At 43.1% G+C, this 17,519-nt stretch overlaps 1 protein-coding gene across 1 annotated transcript; it reads left to right on the forward strand.

Annotated features, from left to right (window-relative positions):
• Positions 1-8,988: 8,988 nt before the first annotated feature.
• On the forward strand, positions 8,989-17,513 carry LOC124021584 (gastrula zinc finger protein XlCGF17.1-like). Its single transcript, XM_046336728.1, has 3 exons — positions 8,989-9,044; positions 13,749-13,979; positions 14,780-17,513. Exons 2-3 carry the CDS (start codon positions 13,751-13,753, stop codon positions 15,712-15,714), a joined length of 1,164 nt encoding a protein of 387 aa, XP_046192684.1. The 5' UTR covers positions 8,989-9,044; positions 13,749-13,750; the 3' UTR covers positions 15,715-17,513.
• Positions 17,514-17,519: the final 6 nt, after the last annotated feature.

Raw genomic sequence — 17,519 nt, forward strand, 5'->3', positions numbered from 1 at the left:
GAGCCCACCTGGTACAGGATAGGAGTAGCTGAGAGGACCAGATGCTTTATAATAATGCTTTACTCTGTTTTCCATGACCAAAGTTTTATCCTACATCTTACATGTCAATAAACAATAAAGTCTTATCCTGTTTTTGTCAACAGGGGGAGACATAAGCATATATCACTTGATTTTTATTTTTTCTTTGATGATTTTTTTTTTCTGTTTTTCTGTAAAAAAATAATAATAAGAATAAAAATAATAATAATTATGTTTTATTAATAATATACTTTTTGTTATTTTCATGAAATGCTATTAACACATTACTATGTTGGGACCGCTGAAATAAGGGTAATGAGTGACACACTTGCGGGTGTCAACAGGGGGATTGTTGGATCCTGTATTTTACATAATATTCATTCATATATATGGTAATGGCTATAATCTGCTGTTGTATTGTGTGGATGTATGTATGTGTTATGCAACCTAGCTGATTTGAAACATTGTTAAAAGTATCAGGGCCATGGGCCTTTCTCATGATGGAAAAATACAGAGTAGCATGAAGACGAACTTTTCAAATGAGTTGGGAGGGGGGCACATTCAGAGCGGGGTGTTGCGAGAACAAGCGATCTTTTGTTAGATAACAGGAGCCAGGTGCGAGATAACGGTATGGAGCATGAGAGCCTGGATGTTCTTCACAAGCAAGTTACATCTATCAACAGAAGCGCCAAGAGGCGGGGACCCGCCTGAGCGCCTGCAATAGGCTGAGCAAGTTTAAACCACGCCCAGCCTCTACTGTGATAGGCCAACAGACGGGTTGGAACTATGTCTATCACAGTATAAAGAATACTGTTTACATACATCTTGTCAGTTCTCTGTTCTGCCCTGTGTGGCATTACAGTGAGCCCGTATATACGAAAGTTGCATTTGCCATTTATTACTTAGCTAATGAATGTATCCGTTGCTCGGGATTGAGGAACCTATAGATTTGGCTGAGTGCAGCTATTTGGCTGTTGATTAGTTGTCACGTCTCTTTGGAGACGTGAAGAGGGGGACTATAAATTTTACTTGCTTTTAATTCATGTCACGTCTCTTAGGAGATGTGAAGAGGGGGATTTGTAAGGAAGTGCTATTTCTTATGCAAATGACCAGCTTACTGCTATTACATTGCTATAACTGAGACAACGTATTTTCACAGTAAAACATGTTAGGTCCCATACAGGATAGCTCCCACACCCACACACACAGCACACACACATCACATACACACACTAACTGCCGAGGACACACAGATAAGACATACACCCACACATTGCGAAGAGACACAGCCTTGACTTGCAGAGACAAGCACACACACATAATCTCCCTCTTAGTTGAACATTGTGTGACGGGGAACGGCACGATGAGACTCAGAAGGATGACGGACGGCTCAACAGGACCAATCCAAGAAGACAACACCTCAACTGTGGCCAACCAGAAGACCGGGACTTCCAGACTCAACCTCCTTTCTGTACTGTACATAACATGCTTGCACTCTGTTATCGGGGCTTCTTTCTGCTGGTTCCTTGTGGGCCGAATGAATGAGCCCGTATACGTTGTACCAGATATCTTTACTCTGAAAAAACTGTCGCTTGTCATACAATTTACCACCTTGTCTGAATCGATCCTTGACCGACTCACCCTATCTACATATCCCATTATCAACAAATTACATGTACTTTCGACATTGTAAAGTTTAAACGCGCTATTACATACCTGTAGTAGTAAATTGAAACGGACACAAAGGTTATCTTCTTGACTGCACCGCTCTGGCGCTTTCTTTATTCTGAAGAATGGTGCCCGCGTGCCGCGAACTTCCTGTTCCCCACTACCACAGTGCAACCTTACGTGCATTCCGGGATCCTTGGGATGGCCCTATCCCATGCCACAAGAAGGCGGTAGATGCTACTACTGCTGCCGCAGCCTCCTCAGTGGTGTAAGCTAAAGTACAAAGGTAAACAACATTTAAGAGATGACAAAAGCCGTTTTCTTTATAAAATAAATGAATGTTAATTTATAACACACGCTGAGAGCAACTGCACCTCTAACTAAATGTAGCTCCAAAGGAACTGTAATTTAAGGGATAGTTCAATCAAATTACAAATGTCCACCTTGGTTTCATCACCCTGTAAACAATCCAAATAATGTGCATGTCAACAGTGAAGTTCTGAAGATGGAGGACTTTCAGTACAGCAGTGTTCCCCAATCCTGGTCCCAAAGGGGTGTACATGTGTGTTTTTGCCCTCTCACTCACATACCTTATTCAGTTCAAAGGCTTGAGTTGCTTAGTTGAATCCAGTGTGTGAGTGTTGGGGCAAAAACAAAAAAACACACCTCTATGGATCCCCAGGACTAGGATTAGGGTACACTGCAGTACACAACAAAAAAGTGTGATGATGCAAATTACAGGCAATTGTCATTTTCATATAATTTATTATCATCATCACACTTTTTAATTTGTACTGAAAGTTCTTGAAAACATGATTGCAGTGTACTAATGAACAAAATACTACAATAAAGTTTTTTTGGTGAAACATCCCTTTCACATGCACACTCCATTAAAGGAGTAGTTCACTATTTTACAACTTGAAGTCCTGTATGTAAGATCAAATCAAATGTATTTATAAAGCCCTTCTTACATCAGCTGATGCCAAAGTACTGTACAGAAACCCAGCCTAAAACCCCAAACAGCACGCAATGCAGGTGTAGAAGCACGGTGGCGAGGAAAAACTCCCTAGAAAGGCCTAAACTTAGGAAGAAACCTAGAGAGGAACCAGCCTATGAGAGCTAGCCAGTCCTCTTCTGACTGCGTCGGGTGGAGATTATAACAGAACATGGCCAAGATGTTCAAATATTCATAAATTACCAATATATTGAAGTAATAATAATCACAGTAGTTGTCAAGGGTGCAACAGGTCAGCACCTCAGGAGTAAATGTCAGAAGGCTTTTCATAGCCGATCATTGAGAGTATCTCTACCGCTCCTGCTGTTTCTAGAGAGTTAAAAACAGCAGGTCTGGGACAAGTAGCACGTCCGGTGAACAGGCCAGTGTTCCAAAGGCACAGGAAGAACAGTTGAAACTGGAGCAGCAGCACGGCCAGGTTGGATTAGGGACAGCAAGGAGTCATCATGCCAGGGAGTCCTGAGGCATGGTCCTATGGCTCAGGTCCTCAGAGAGAGAAAGAAAGAAAGAGATAATTAAAGAGAGCATCCTTATATTCACACAGGACACTGGATAAGACAGGAGAAATACTCCAGATATAACAGACTGACCCTAGCCCCCCCTGACACATAAACTACTGCAGCATAAATACTGGAGGCTGAGACAGGAGGGGTCAGGAGACACTGTGGCCCCATAATAATAATAATAATAATATATGCCATTTAGCGGACGCTTTTATCCAAAGCGACTTACAGTCATGTGTGCATACATTCTATGTATGGGTGGTCCCGGGAATCGAACCCACTGCCCCATCTGATGATACCCACGGACAGGGCCAAACAGGCAGGATATAACCCCACCCACTTTGCCAAAGCACAGCCCCCACACCACTAGAGGAGTATATTCAACCACCAACTTACCATCCTGAGACGAGGCAGAGTATAGCCCACAAAGATCTCCGCCACAGCACAACCCAAGGGGGGGGGCGCTAACCCAGACAGGAAGACCACGTCAGTGACTCAACCCACTCAAGTGACGCACCCCTCCTAGGGACGGCATGGAAGAGCACCAGTAAGCCATTGACTCAGCCCCTGTAATAGGGTTAGAGAATGTAATAGAGAATCCCAGTGGAGAGAGGGGAACCGGCCAGGCAGAGACAGCAAGGGCGGTTCGTTGCTCCAGTGCCTTTCTGTTCACCCTCACACTCCTGGGCCAGACTACACTCAATCATAAGACCTACTGAGGAGATGAGTCTTCAATAAAGACTTAAAGGTTTAAAGGTTGAGACCGAGTCTGCATCTCTCACGTGGGTAAGCAGACCATTTCATAAAAATGGAGCTCTATAGTTTAGAAATTCTAGGGACAATTAGGAGGCCTGCGTCTTGTGACCGTATCGTATGTGTAGGTATGTACGGCAGGACCAAGTTGGAAAGATAGGTAGGAGCAAGCCCATGTAATACTTTGTAGGTTAGCAGTAAAACCTTGAAATCAGCCCTTGCCTTAATAACAGGAAGCCAGTGTAGGGAGGCTAGCACTGGAGTAATATGATCAAAGTAGAAGGAAAAAAGCTGTAATTGAAACAGTCTTGATATGTTCGTCAAAAGAGAGATCAGGGTCCAGAGTAACGCCGAGGTCTTTCACAGTTTTATTTTAGACAACTGTACAACCATCAACATTAATTGTCAGATTCAACAGAAGATATCTTTGTTTCTTGGGACCTAGAACAAGCATCTCTGTTTTGTCCGAGTTTAAAAGTAGAAAGTTTGCAGCCATCCACTTCCTTATGTCTGAAACACAGGCTTCCAGCGAGGGAAATTTTGGGGCTTCACCATATGTCATCAAAATGTACAGCCGTGTGTCATTCGCATAGCAGTGAAAGTTAACATTATGTTTTCGAATGACATCCCCAAGAGGTAAAATATATAGTGAAAACAATAGTAGTCCTAAAACAGAACCTTGAGGAACACCGACATTTACTGTTAATTTGTCAGAGGACAAACCATCAACAGAGACAAACTGATATCTTTCCGACAGATAAGATCTAAACCAGGCCAGAACTTGTCCGTGTAGAACAATTTGGGTTTCCAATCTCTCCAAAAGAATGTGGTGATCGATGGTATCAAAGGCAGCACTAAGGTCTAGGATAGAATGGAAGAGGAACATAGACTGAATGAGGAAGTGAGAAAGCAGCAAGGAGGAACAGGTGACAATGGGGGACACGTCATACAACATTATATAATTATTATGATGTGTTACAGATGTGGAGGAAATGGCCACTATGCCATGAACTGTGGACGACCCCGCGCATATCAACAAGGCCTAACAAGGGGCAGGGGATATTCTGGGCCCCCACGGGGATGCAGTAACTGGGCACCATGTGGGCGGGGAAATTGGGGCGGATATGGAGGTGGTCACCAGGCCCAGCCTCAACAGCCATACTACCAGCAGCAGCCATATGGTCCCGGTATGCCTGCTGGGGCAACAACTTCCTAATCCAAGCTTGATCCCAAGTATGGCCTGGCTAGGCCAAGAAACCGGACCTCATCAATGAAGCTACCCAGAGACCCCAGTTAACGTAAATAAAACCACCAATTACACATTTCTGCCTAGTGAGGAACCAGTAGTTAATTGCATGATTGGAGGTAAATAGCAGAGTATGTTGATTGACACAGGATGCACATGGTCTTCGGAGAACCACACATTTGTGAAGACAGGGCAGCAAAACAAGTAAAGGTCAGGATGGACCTGGAATGTCCCGTTGGAAGGAACAGCAGAGACTCTGTTTACGGACGGTTGTTGTTACAGGTCACAGACACCAGGAGAAGGGAACATAGCAGTTTATGCAGTGGTGAAGCAAGGAGGAGGGAACATAGCAGCCTATGCAGTGGTGAAGCAAGGAGGAGGGAACATAGCAGCCTATGCAGTGGTGAAGCAAGGAGGAGGGAACATAGCAGCCTATGCAGTGGTGAAGCAAGGAGGAGGGAACATAGCAGCCTATGCAGTGGTGAAGCAAGGAGGAGGGAACATAGCAGCCTATGCAGTGGTGAAGCAAGGAGAAGGGAACATAGCAGCATATGCAGTGGTGAAGCAAGGAGGAGGGACAGGAACACACGAGGTGGTAGAAGCAAAGAGATTGGACCCATCTGAGGCCTCAGCCCAGCTGGCTGAACTCCGAGCACTAAGAAGAGCTCTGGAACTGAGCAAAGGGAAAAGAGTGAACATCTACACAGATTCTGCATACGCATGGTCCACAATGGATGAGGAGGGGCTACCTGACCAGCTCAAACGAACCCATAAAACACAAACAGGAAGTGCAACGACTAATTGAAGGATACAGCTGCCAAGGAATGTGGCCATCATGAAATGTAAAGGGCACAGTAAAGAGGTCCCCAGTGTGAGACGAGGCAACGACAGGGCAGACCAAGCAGCCAAAGAAGCTGGAGGTTACACAGCACAACAGATGGTGCAGAGAACTGGAGAAACGCAAGATGAACTAATTATGGACACAGTCAGGCAGCTGCAAGAGGCCCCGGATGTATATGAGCAGACTGTTTGGAACAGGCATGGAGCCAGAAGAGACCATTGAGGCAGGACAGATTATGGGGAGCGGGGGAACAAACTCGAGTGAGGAAGATGGCCAGGTTCAGGATTCCGCTTTAAATATTGGCTGTGAAAGTTTCGAATAGGCTACTATTGATTGAGATGTCCTTATATAGGTTAATTAAGGTTTTTAGAAATTGCCACCATAGACATGTTACCCGTTACAACCATCAAATATGTTGGTATATGTAACCCTGCTTCCCGCATTACTATCTAGCTGGCAAATAAGTTCGTGTTAACGTTAGCTAATTAGCATGCAGGTATCCAATGTTAGCCTAGAGAAAATAATAGTTTGCGACATTAACCGAAACTGATCATTAATATAACAACCTTATCAAATTAGAAACGTTTTCAGAAATGTTGATGCTTACAATTATCATTGTGTCCTTGTTACAGTCTTGAGGAACAAATGTCGGGTGAATGACTTGCTCTTTCTGCTTCTCCCAGTTTGGAGACATGACGGTTATAAATTGTAATCAATTCCATTGTGAAATTGTAAACTAATGATTTGAAATGACAGGTATTAGATATTAGATGTTTAAAATGTATTTTAAATCAATATATTTCGTGATATTGTGTATGTAAAAAAGATCATCAAACGTATACTATATGCAATATTGTATAGTTGTATTCGTGTATCTAATGCATTTCAATGAGTACAAGCTGATCAGCCTGACCTTGGATCAAAACAGACGGACAATTTTGGGCTAAATAAAGTCAATGATGGATGGACCTGATAGAGCCGAAATTCGCTGTCCGTGGACGTCGCCACTGATGCTATGGCAAAGCCACGGTGAAATTCCCCTTTAACCTGAGATTTTGGGCTTTTTTCAATGCAGGATTCAATGCGGGGTGTGTCTGGTTTTGGGGAGGGAAATATGGCGAAGCGGAGGTGATGTTCAAGTCTGATATCTCCCAGTTGAGTAAAGTTGGTCAGAAGGAATGGAAGACGGAGACAACGAAAAATGGACCAAACAGACCAAAAGTTGTAAACGAACATTGGTTTCTTTTGGAGCGCGATTCATCAACAATTATATATTTTGGGGTGATAATTTGAGGTCAGGAAGATGGTTAAGGAGGCATGCGGAAAGGTAGACTCAGTCAGAGTGACCAGTAATGGTTTTGTTTTGATTATCATGAGTCTCAGAAGAGAAGGAGAGAGCATTGTTTTTCGGAGCAGGGCACCGATAAAATGTGTTATATCTGGAGTTTCGTTGAAAGAGTGAAGAGTGTCTGCCTACTCATGTGATGCTGCAATTTGTAAGATACGCGAATAAACCACTGCAGTTATGAAATTGATAAAATAATGGTCATATTTCAAGTGTGTCGACTGAATATTTTTGGTATTTATTAGGATCCCCATTAAACGCTGCAAATGTATCAGAATTGTTCACTTCTCTCATTGAACTGTCAAACCCAGGCTTGGTCCGCTTCACAAGCGTTCTCTGAAGTCTCGCGTTGTTACGTCTCTGGGTTTAGAAACTGGTAGTGGGGGAACAGGATGTTCCACGCAGGCGCACATCATTCTTCAGAATAAAGGATACGCCAGAATTGTGCAGCCGAGACGACAACTTCTGTGTCGCTTTCTAATATATTACTACTGGTATGTAATAGCACGTTATAATATCGAAAGAACATGTAATAACATGCTAGGTAACAAATACGTCAAGTTATTATCACGTTTGATAAAGGTTTTATGTGCTATTTTTATGTCAAAACGCGTGAGTGACCGTGATCACTTTTTTTTTTACAAATCACATAGTGACTTTGCGTTAGTCTGAGTGGATGTATTTCATTAAGGATCAATTTATTTGAGATTTCTGGGTTCGTTTTATATGTCGTTTTTGGTTTTGTGTAAAATTCACGAAATGGTAAAATGGCGATTCCCCCTCGGTCTGCATCAACGCACTTCAGTGCAGCAGAGATGGACCATTTTACCGTTGCACTACTGTTTTGGAGCTGAATGTAATGATTATCAGTTTTCTACATGTGTACTAATATTCAGACATATTCAGTTGTATCTGTCTATCTATAAATGTTACTATGGTGTGAACGGAAATACTATTGGTTTTTGATATGAATAATACAGTGAAGACAATGTTATTCAGGAAAATAGTACATAGTGCTGCCTTCAACATACTGCAACCTTGTACTAAATGGCTTTTGAGGCATTTAAGTGAATTCAGGAAATCTACTATAGATTAAGTTAATTTAAGTTGTGTAGCCTAATTTCAAGTGTATACATTGTCTAGTGAGAATTAATTAATGTTTTGTCAATGCTTAGCTTCCAGATCTATTGAAATGAGATCAGTGCTAGACTTGGACAGGAGCTCACCGGAGCTGAGTACCAGCACCTCAAATTTCTACTGTTTGAGCTCATGTTCCTCTTATAGAATATTAGCTCAACAGTATTGTGTAGCTCCTGCACCTAAAATAAACCATATTTTTAGAGAATAAAGTAAGTCTTGACAGTTCTGGCACTAACTTTTGTGTCCGTTTCTCTTTATTACTACAGGCTGACTCAGATTAAGTCTGAGGCCGGTAACATCAACAGTGAGGACAAACCCAGCCTGCCTCTCTCCTTCCACACTGAGTCCAAACCTACAGTCACTGGGTCCAGATTGTGACAGTGGAGCCCAGTTTGCACTGCAGGATCCAGAGATGGCATCAGTGAAGCTGGAAGACAGCAGTCAAACACTGGAGCTGAATGTCAACATTAAAGATGAAGAAGAGGAGGAGGAGATTGGAATATCTGTTTCTCATGGTAAGAGCAGGTTCTGTCTAACTAAGTCGGTGTTTTTCATTCCAACTTCCCACTGTGCAGGAAAAGTTGCTGTAGAACTGTTTAATTTTATTTCACCTTTATTTAACCAGGTAGTCCAGGTGAGAACAATTTCTCATTTACAACTGTGACCTGGCCAAGATAAAGCAAAGCAGTGCGACACAAACACAGAGTTACACATGGGATAAACAAACGTACAGTCAATAACACAATAGAAACATATATATGCAGTGTGTGAAAATGTAGTAAGGTTAGGGAGGTAAGGAAATAAATAGGCCGTTGTGGTGAAATATTTACAATTTAGTATTAACACTAGAGGGATGGATGTGCAAGTAGAGATACTGGGGTGCAAAAGAGCAAAAATAAATAACAATATGGGGATGAGGTAGTTGGGTGGGCTATTTACAGATGGGCTGTGTACAGGTGCAGTGATCGGTAAGCTGCTCTGACAGCTGATGCTTAAAGTTAGTGAGGGAGATATGTCTCCAGCTTCAGTGATTTTTGCAATTTGTTCCAGTCATTGGCAGCAGAGAACTGGAAGAACATGTGGCCAAATGAGGACTTGGCTTTGGGGATGACCAGTGAAATATACCTGCTGGATCGCTTGCTACGGGTGGGTGTTGCTATGGTGACCAGTGAGCTGAGATAAGGCAGGGCTTTACCTAGCAAAGATGTATTGATGACCTGGAGCCAGTGGGTTTTGTGACCAATATGAAGCAAGGGCCCAGCCAACAAACAGGCTGCAGTGGTGGGTAGTATATGGGGCTTTGGTGACAAAACAGACGAGACTGTGATAGACTACATCCAATTTGCTGAGTAGAGTGTTGGAGGCTATTTTGTAAATGACATCGCCGAAGTCAAGGATCGGTAGGATAGTCCGTTTTACGAGGGTATGTTCGGCAGCATGAGTGAAGGAGGCTTTGTTGCGAAACAGGAAGTTGATTCTAAATTTAATTTTGGTTTGGAGATGCTTAATGTGAGTCTGGAAGGAGAGTTTACAGTCTAACCAGACACCTAGGTATTTGTAGGTATAGAGTGGTGATTCTAGTCGGGCGGGCGGGTGCGGTCAGCGATCGGTTGAAGAGCATGCATTTAGTTTTACTAGCATTTAAGAGCAGTTGGAGGCCTTGGGAGGAGTGTTGTATGCCATTGAAGCTTGTCTGGAGGTTTGTTTTACACAGTGTCCAAAGTATACAGAATGGTGTCGTCTGCGTAGAGGTGGATTAGAGAATCACCAGCAGCAAGAGCTACATCATTGATATATATACAGAGAAAAGAGTCGGCCTGAGAATTGAACCCTGTGGCACCCTCAGAGACTGCCAGAGGTCCAGGCAACAGGCCCTCCAATTTGACATTGAAAGCCTTGGCCAGATCGATGAAGATGGCTGCACAGTACTGTCTGTTATCGATGGCGGTTATGATATCGTTCAGGACTTTGAGCGTGGCTGAGGTGCACCCATGACCAACTCGGAAACCAGATTGCATAGCAGAGAAGGTAACTTGGCTTTCGAAGACTTTAGAAAGGCAGGGCAGGATTTCATGATGAACTGTTTCCATTAGAAGGTACATGTTATTTCATGCTACTGAGACTTGGTGGTTTGACACCAGTATTGGTAGCATTTGTTTTATTCACTGGGCTACCTGGAGTGATCAGAGAGGAGACTAAAGAAGTGAAGTAGACAAACTGCCAGTGTTTTAAAGTTCTATGAAGTGAGTCTGTAGTTACTAACCCTTGTGATAGTGAGTGGAGGATGATATAGCTCATCATTTTCATGACTTATGAGATACTTTTAGAATAGTTTTATTCTTTTATTGCAGATATAATACATACAGTTTGATATAAATACATTACCAGCCTACTGATATGTACATACAGTACCAGCCTAGATATAAATACATACAGTACCAGCCTACTGATATAAATACATACAGTACCAGCCTACTGATATAAATACATACAGTACCAGCCTACTGATATAAATACATACAGTACCAGCCTACTGATATAAATACATACAGTACCAGCCTACTGATATAAACATACAGTACAGCCTACTGATATAAATACAGCCCAGCCTACTGATATAAATACATACAGTACCAGCCTACTGATATGCATACAGTACCAGCCTACTGATATAAATACATACAGTACCAGCCTAAATAAATACATACAGTACCAGCCTACTGATATGTATGCTTTTTCCACATTTTTCCACATTTTGTTACGTTACAGCCTTATTCTAAAATGGATTAAATTAAAAACGTTCCTCATCAATCTACCCACAATACCCCATAATGACAAAGCAAACGCATGGTTTTAGAAATGTTTAAACATTTATGAAAAAACGTAAAACAAATGCCTTATTTACATAAGTATTCAGACCCTTTGCTATGAGACTTGACATTGAGCATCTTGTTTCCATTGATCATCCTTGAGATATTTCTTCAACTTGATTGTTGTCAACCTGTGGTAAATTCAATTGATTGGACATGATTTGGAAATGCACACACCTGGCTATATAAGGTTCCACATTTGACAGTGCGTTTCAGAGCAAAAAAACAAGCCATGAGGTCGAAGGAATTGTCCGTAGATCTGCACGAAAGGAAAAATTCACAAGCTGGTTGAATGGCGGCACCCGCTCGGTCTGCGTCAACGGGCTTCAGTGCAGACAGTGTGGATGCAGCGAGAGACAATTTTACAGTTGCACTACTGTTTTGAAACCAAATGTAATGATTGTGTTTTCTACATGTGTAATAATATTGACACATTCAGTTTGTGTTCATCTATGGTGTGAACAGGAAATACAATTGTTTTTTGAAGTAAAACAGTGAATAAAGGTCATTAACGAAAATATCACATAGTGTTGCCTAAAACAAACCGTAACCTTGTACTAAATGGTTTTTGAGTCATTTACGCATTTATCTACTACAGGTTAAGTTTTAGCTCAAAAGTATTGTGGAGCTCCTGCACCTCCTGCACCTACAGAGAACAAGTATTTGATACACTGCCGATTTGCAGGTTTTCCTACTTACAAAGCATGTAGAGGTCTGTAATTTTTATCATTGGTACACTTCAACTGTGAGAGACGGAATCTAAAACAAAAATCCAGAAAATCACATTGTATGATTTTTATTTTGCATTTTATTGCATGACATAAGTATTTGATCACCTACCAACCAGTAAGAATTCCGGCTCTCACAGACCTGTTCGTTTTTCTTTAAGAAGCCCTCTTGTTCTCCACTCATTACCTGTATTAACTGCACCTGTTTGAACTCATTACCTGTATAAAAGACACCTGTCCACATACTCAATCAAACAGACTCCAACCTCTCCACAATGGCCAATACCAGAGAGCTGTGTAAGGACATCAGGGATCAAATTGTAGACCTGCACAGGGCTGGGATGGGCTACATGACAATAGGCAAGCAGCTTGGTGAGAAGGCAACAACTGTTGGCGCAATTATTCGAAAATGGAAGAAGTTCAAGATGACGGTCAATCTCCCTCGGTCTGGGGCTCCATGCAAGATCTCACCTCGTGGGGCATCAATAATCATGAGGTGAGGGATCAGCCCTGAACTACACGGCAGGACCTGGTCAATGACCTGAAGAGAGCTGGGACCACAGTCTCAAAGAAAACCATTAGTAACACACTACGCCGTCATGGATTAAAATCCTGCTCAAGCTAGCGCATCTCCAGGCCCATCTGAAGTTTGCCAATGACCATCTGGATGATCCAGAGGAGGAATGAGAGAAGGTCATGTGGTCTGATGAAACAAAAATAGAGCTCTTTGGTCTAAACTCCACTTGCCGTGTTTGGAGGAAGAAGAAGGATGAGTACAACCCCAAGAACACCATCCCAACCGTGAAGCATGGAGGTGGAAACAACATTCTTTGAGGATACTTTTCTGCAAAGGGGACAGGACGACTGCACCGTATTGAGGGGAGGATGGATGGGGCCATTTATCGCGAGATTAAGGCCAAAAACCTCCTTCCCTCAGTAAGAGCATTGAAGATGGGTCGTGGCTTGGTCTTCCAGCATGACAATGACCCGAAACACACAGCCAGGGCAACTAAGGAGTGGCTCCGTAAGAAGCATCTCAAGGTCCTGGAGTGGCCTAGCCAGTCTCCAGACCTGAACCCAATAGACATTCTTTGGGGGAGCTGAAAGTCCGTATTGCCCAGTGACAGCCCCGAAACCTGAAGGATCTGGAGAAGGTCTGTATGGAGGAGTGGGCCAAAATCCCTGCTGCAGTGTGTGCAAACCTGGTCAAGAACTACAGGAAACGTATGATCTCTGTAATTGCAAACAAATGTTTCTGTACCACATATTAAGTTCCGCTTTCCTGATGTAGCAAATACTTATGTCATGCAATAAAATGCAAATTAATTTGTTTTAGATTCTGTCTCTCACAGTTGAAGTGTACATTTACATTTACATTTAAGTCATTTAGCAGACGCTCTTATCCAGTGTACCTATGATTTAAAAAAGTACAGACCTCTACATGCTTTGTAAGTAGGAAAACCTGCACAAAATGAGCATCGGCAACTATTTCAGTCCAAATGAATTGAATTAGATAATTGAACAATAAAAAATATAATATATTTAATAGAGAATAAAGAAAGTGTCAGTTCTCTCAAAATAACTTTTTTGTCTGCTTCTCTTAAACTACTTGCCGACTCAGGTATGAGGCCGGCAACATCAACACTGAGGACAAACCCAACCTGCCTCTCTCCTTCCACACTGAGTCCAAACCTACAGTCACTGGGTCCTGATTGTGACAGTGGAGCCCAGTTTGCACTGCAGGATCCAGAGATGGCATCAGTGAAGCTGGAAGACTGCAGTCAAACACTGGAGCTGAATGTCAACATTAAAGATGAAGAAGAGGAGGAGATTGGGATATCTGTTAATCATGGTAAAAGCATGTTCTATCTAATATTTTTGTTCGTTACAACTTCCCACTGTGTATGAAAAGTTTCTGTAGAACTGTTTCATGATGAACTGTTTCAATGAGAAGGTAGATGTTATTTAATGGTACTCAGACTTACATGGTTTGACACCAGTATTTCCAGCATTTGTTTTATTCACTGGTCTATATGGAGTAATCCGAGTGTAGACTAAAGAAGTGGAGTAGACAAACTGCCTGTGTTTTAAAGTCCTATGAAATGAGTCTGTGTAGTTACTAACCCTTGTGATAGTGAGTGGAGGATGATATGAAATGAGTGTGTAGTTACTAACCCTTGTGATAGTGAGTGGAGGATTATATGAAATGAGTCTGTAGTTACTAACCCTTGTGATAGTGAGTGGAGGATTATATGAAATGAGTCTGTAGTTACTAACCCTTGTGATAGTGAGTGGAGGATGACAAGCCCCTTTTTAGCTTTCATCTCTTTACCCACTTTTAGAATAGTTTTATTCCCCTGTATTGTACAGCCTACTGATATGAATACATATGTCACCCGGTACAGACAGAAGAGGACTGGCCACCCCTTTGGGCCTGGTTCCTCTCTGTTTCCACCTTGGTTCCTTCTTGCTGTGGAGTTTTTCATGGCCACTTTGCTGCTACATCTGCATTGCTTGTTCTTTGTAGTTTTAGGCTGGGTTTCTGTAAAGCACTTAATGACAACTGCTGATGTAAAAAGGGCTTCATAATATACATTTGATTGACATGTATATCACACCAACTGGCTGTTTTTTCTGATGTTGTTTACACAGGAGACCATGTTGAGACATTCTCTACATCCAGAGAGCAACAGCAGAAAGATCACAGAGCTAAGAGGTCTCATCCCTGCCCACATTGTGAGGAAATATTCCCATTTCTATCAAAGCTGAAAGTACACCTAAAAATACACACAGGAGAGAATCGGTATTCCAGTGGGAAGAATTTCACAACATCCAAGGCTCTGACAGTTCATCAGAGAGTGCACACAGGAGAGAAGCTGTTCTCCTGCTCTGACTGTGTAAAATGCTTCACAACATCAGCTAGACTAAAAGTTCACCAGAGAACACACACAGGAGAGAAGCCTTATTCCTGCTCTGACTGTGCGGCGAGTTTCTCTCTACTGTGCAACTTAAAACGACATGAACGTATACACACAGGAGAGAAGCCTTATTCCTGCTCTGATTGTGGAAACAGTTATTCTCTACTGGGCCACTTAAAAAGACATGAACATATACATACAGGAGAGAAGCCTTACTCCTGCTCTGACTGTGGAAAGAGTTTCTCTCGACTGGGCCACTTAAAAACACATAAACATATACATACAGGAGAGAAGCCTTACTCCTGCTCTGACTGTGTAAAATGCTTCATAACATCAACTGAGCTAAAAGTTCATAAGAGAACACACACAGGAGAGAAGCCTTACTCCTGCTCTGACTGTGTAAAATGCTTCACCACATCAGCTGTTCTAAAAGTTCACCGGAGAACACACACAGGAGAGAAGCCTTTCTTCTGCTCTGACTGTGGAAAATGCTTCATAACATCAGCTGTTCTAAAAGTTCACCAGAGAACACACACTGGAGAAAAGCCTTACTTCTGCTCTGACTGTAGCACGAGTTTCTCTCAATCGGGCAGCCTAAAAAAACATGAACGTATACACACAGGTGAGAAGCCTGTTAAAAACACCAACTATATGGCACAAAGGGATTAATGGTATTCTTCATTAGTTTCTTAAAGGGAGCAGAGTTGTTTTTATTTTATTTAACCTTTATTTTCCGACACCTTTCTGGAGTTGGAACTTGCCGAGTCAGGAGCGTCTGTCTGTGTGCAAGGCCTGCTACGCCAGCGCTGGTGACACTGAAGGTTAGGAGCGTCTGTCTGCGTGCAAGGCCTGCTACGCCAGCACTGGTGACCACTGAAGGTTAGGAGCGTCTGTCTGCGTGCAAGGCCTGCTACGCCAGCGCTGGTCACACTGAAGGTTAGGAGGGTCTGTCTGCGTGCAAGGCCTGCTACGCCAGCGCTGGTCACACTGAAGGTTAGGAGCGTCTGTCTGCGTGCAAGGCCTGCTACGCCAGCGCTGGTCACACTGAAGGTTAGGAGCGTCTGTCTGCGTGCAAGGCCTGCTACGCCAGCGCTGGTTACACTGAAGGTTAGGAGCGTCTGTCTGCGTGCAAGGCCTGCTACGCCAGCGCTGGTGACCACTGAAGGTTAGGAGCGTCTGTCTGCGTGCAAGGCCTGCTACGCCAGCGCTGGTGACCACTGAAGGTTAGGAAGGTCTGTCTGCGTGCAAGGCCTGCTACACCAGCGCTGGTGCACACTGAAGGTTAGGAAGGTCTGTCTGCGTGCAAGGCCTGCTACGCCAGCGCTGGTCACACTGAAGGTTAGGAGCGTCTGTCTGCGTGCAAGGCCTGCTACGCCAGCGCTGGTCACACTGAAGGTTAGGAGCGTCTGTCTGTGTGCAAGGCCTGCTACGCCAGCGCTGGTCACACTGAAGGTTAGGAGCGTCTGTCTGCGTGCAAGGCCTGCTACGCCAGCGCTGGTGCACACTGAAGGTTAGGAGCGTCTGTCTGCGTGCAAGGCCTGCTACGCCAGCGCTGGTGCACACTGAAGGTTAGGAGCGGAGAAGCGGTCATCGGATTGGAAAACCTGATGCACCTTGGGCCGTGGGAACATCTACGTTCTGCACAACAGTCTACTGGTCATTGCACACCTGTGCTGAAATACCTCTAAAATCCGGCATTATGTATCTGTTACCGTGCCTGCTCTTTACTCAATGCCATCCTGGATTAAATAGGCTGGATGATCAATGGGTCAGTGAATTATCTTCGCCTTATGCCCTACAATTTGTAAACACTCAGACAAGACCATCATGTCAATACCACCAGGAACTTGGTCTCTCTCTGCATTTATAACACTCAAACGCAACTGGACCTACACTTGATGGCATACTTCCAAAATCTCAAACTATTGATTTACTTTTTTTCCTGTGTCAAAAGACTTTTCGTTTTATTGACAATGGTGCTGGCTCTGCCAAGTCCTCACGCATTGGTCAACTGAGATATATTGTTATGCTTTTGTTGTTGATCTCTGGTAATGTGCGACCAAACCCTGGGTCGGGAGATACCATGCAATCTCTACCGACTCCCTATGATTTTAAAAACAGAAGGTTTTGTCCTCTTGCATGTTAATGTTATTTCCAAAAATAGACATGATTAGAATACGGGCCAAAACAACAAATGCAGAAATAATGGTTTTATCATAAACTTGGCTAAAGAAATCTGTGTCAAATAACTGGATTTCTTTTGATGGGTTCATGGTTTCTAGAGCTGATCGGATGAGTAAAGGTGGAGGGGTTGCAATTTATGTTAAATCTGAGTTTAACACCTCTGAAATTCTCTCGATTACCAAGCCAAACATTTTGAATTGCTTGCGGTTAAAGTGAACGTATGTAAGGACTCCCACATCACTGTAGTCGGCTTTGGGAGACACACTAAACTCTTTCTGATGTCCAGCTCA

The sequence above is a fragment of the Oncorhynchus gorbuscha genome, unplaced genomic scaffold (assembly GCF_021184085.1).
Source record: "Oncorhynchus gorbuscha isolate QuinsamMale2020 ecotype Even-year unplaced genomic scaffold, OgorEven_v1.0 Un_scaffold_1135, whole genome shotgun sequence".
Taxonomy (NCBI): Eukaryota; Metazoa; Chordata; class Actinopteri; order Salmoniformes; family Salmonidae; genus Oncorhynchus; species Oncorhynchus gorbuscha.

Bases quoted from the DNA above. Each gene is read 5' to 3' on its own strand.
- LOC124021584 (XM_046336728.1), top strand. From the start codon at position 13,751: ATGAGGCCGGCAACATCAACACTGAGGACAAACCCAACCTGCCTCTCT. The intron at 13,980-14,779 runs GTAAAAGCATGT...TTGTTTACACAG, and splicing joins TGGGATATCTGTTAATCATG to GAGACCATGTTGAGACATTC.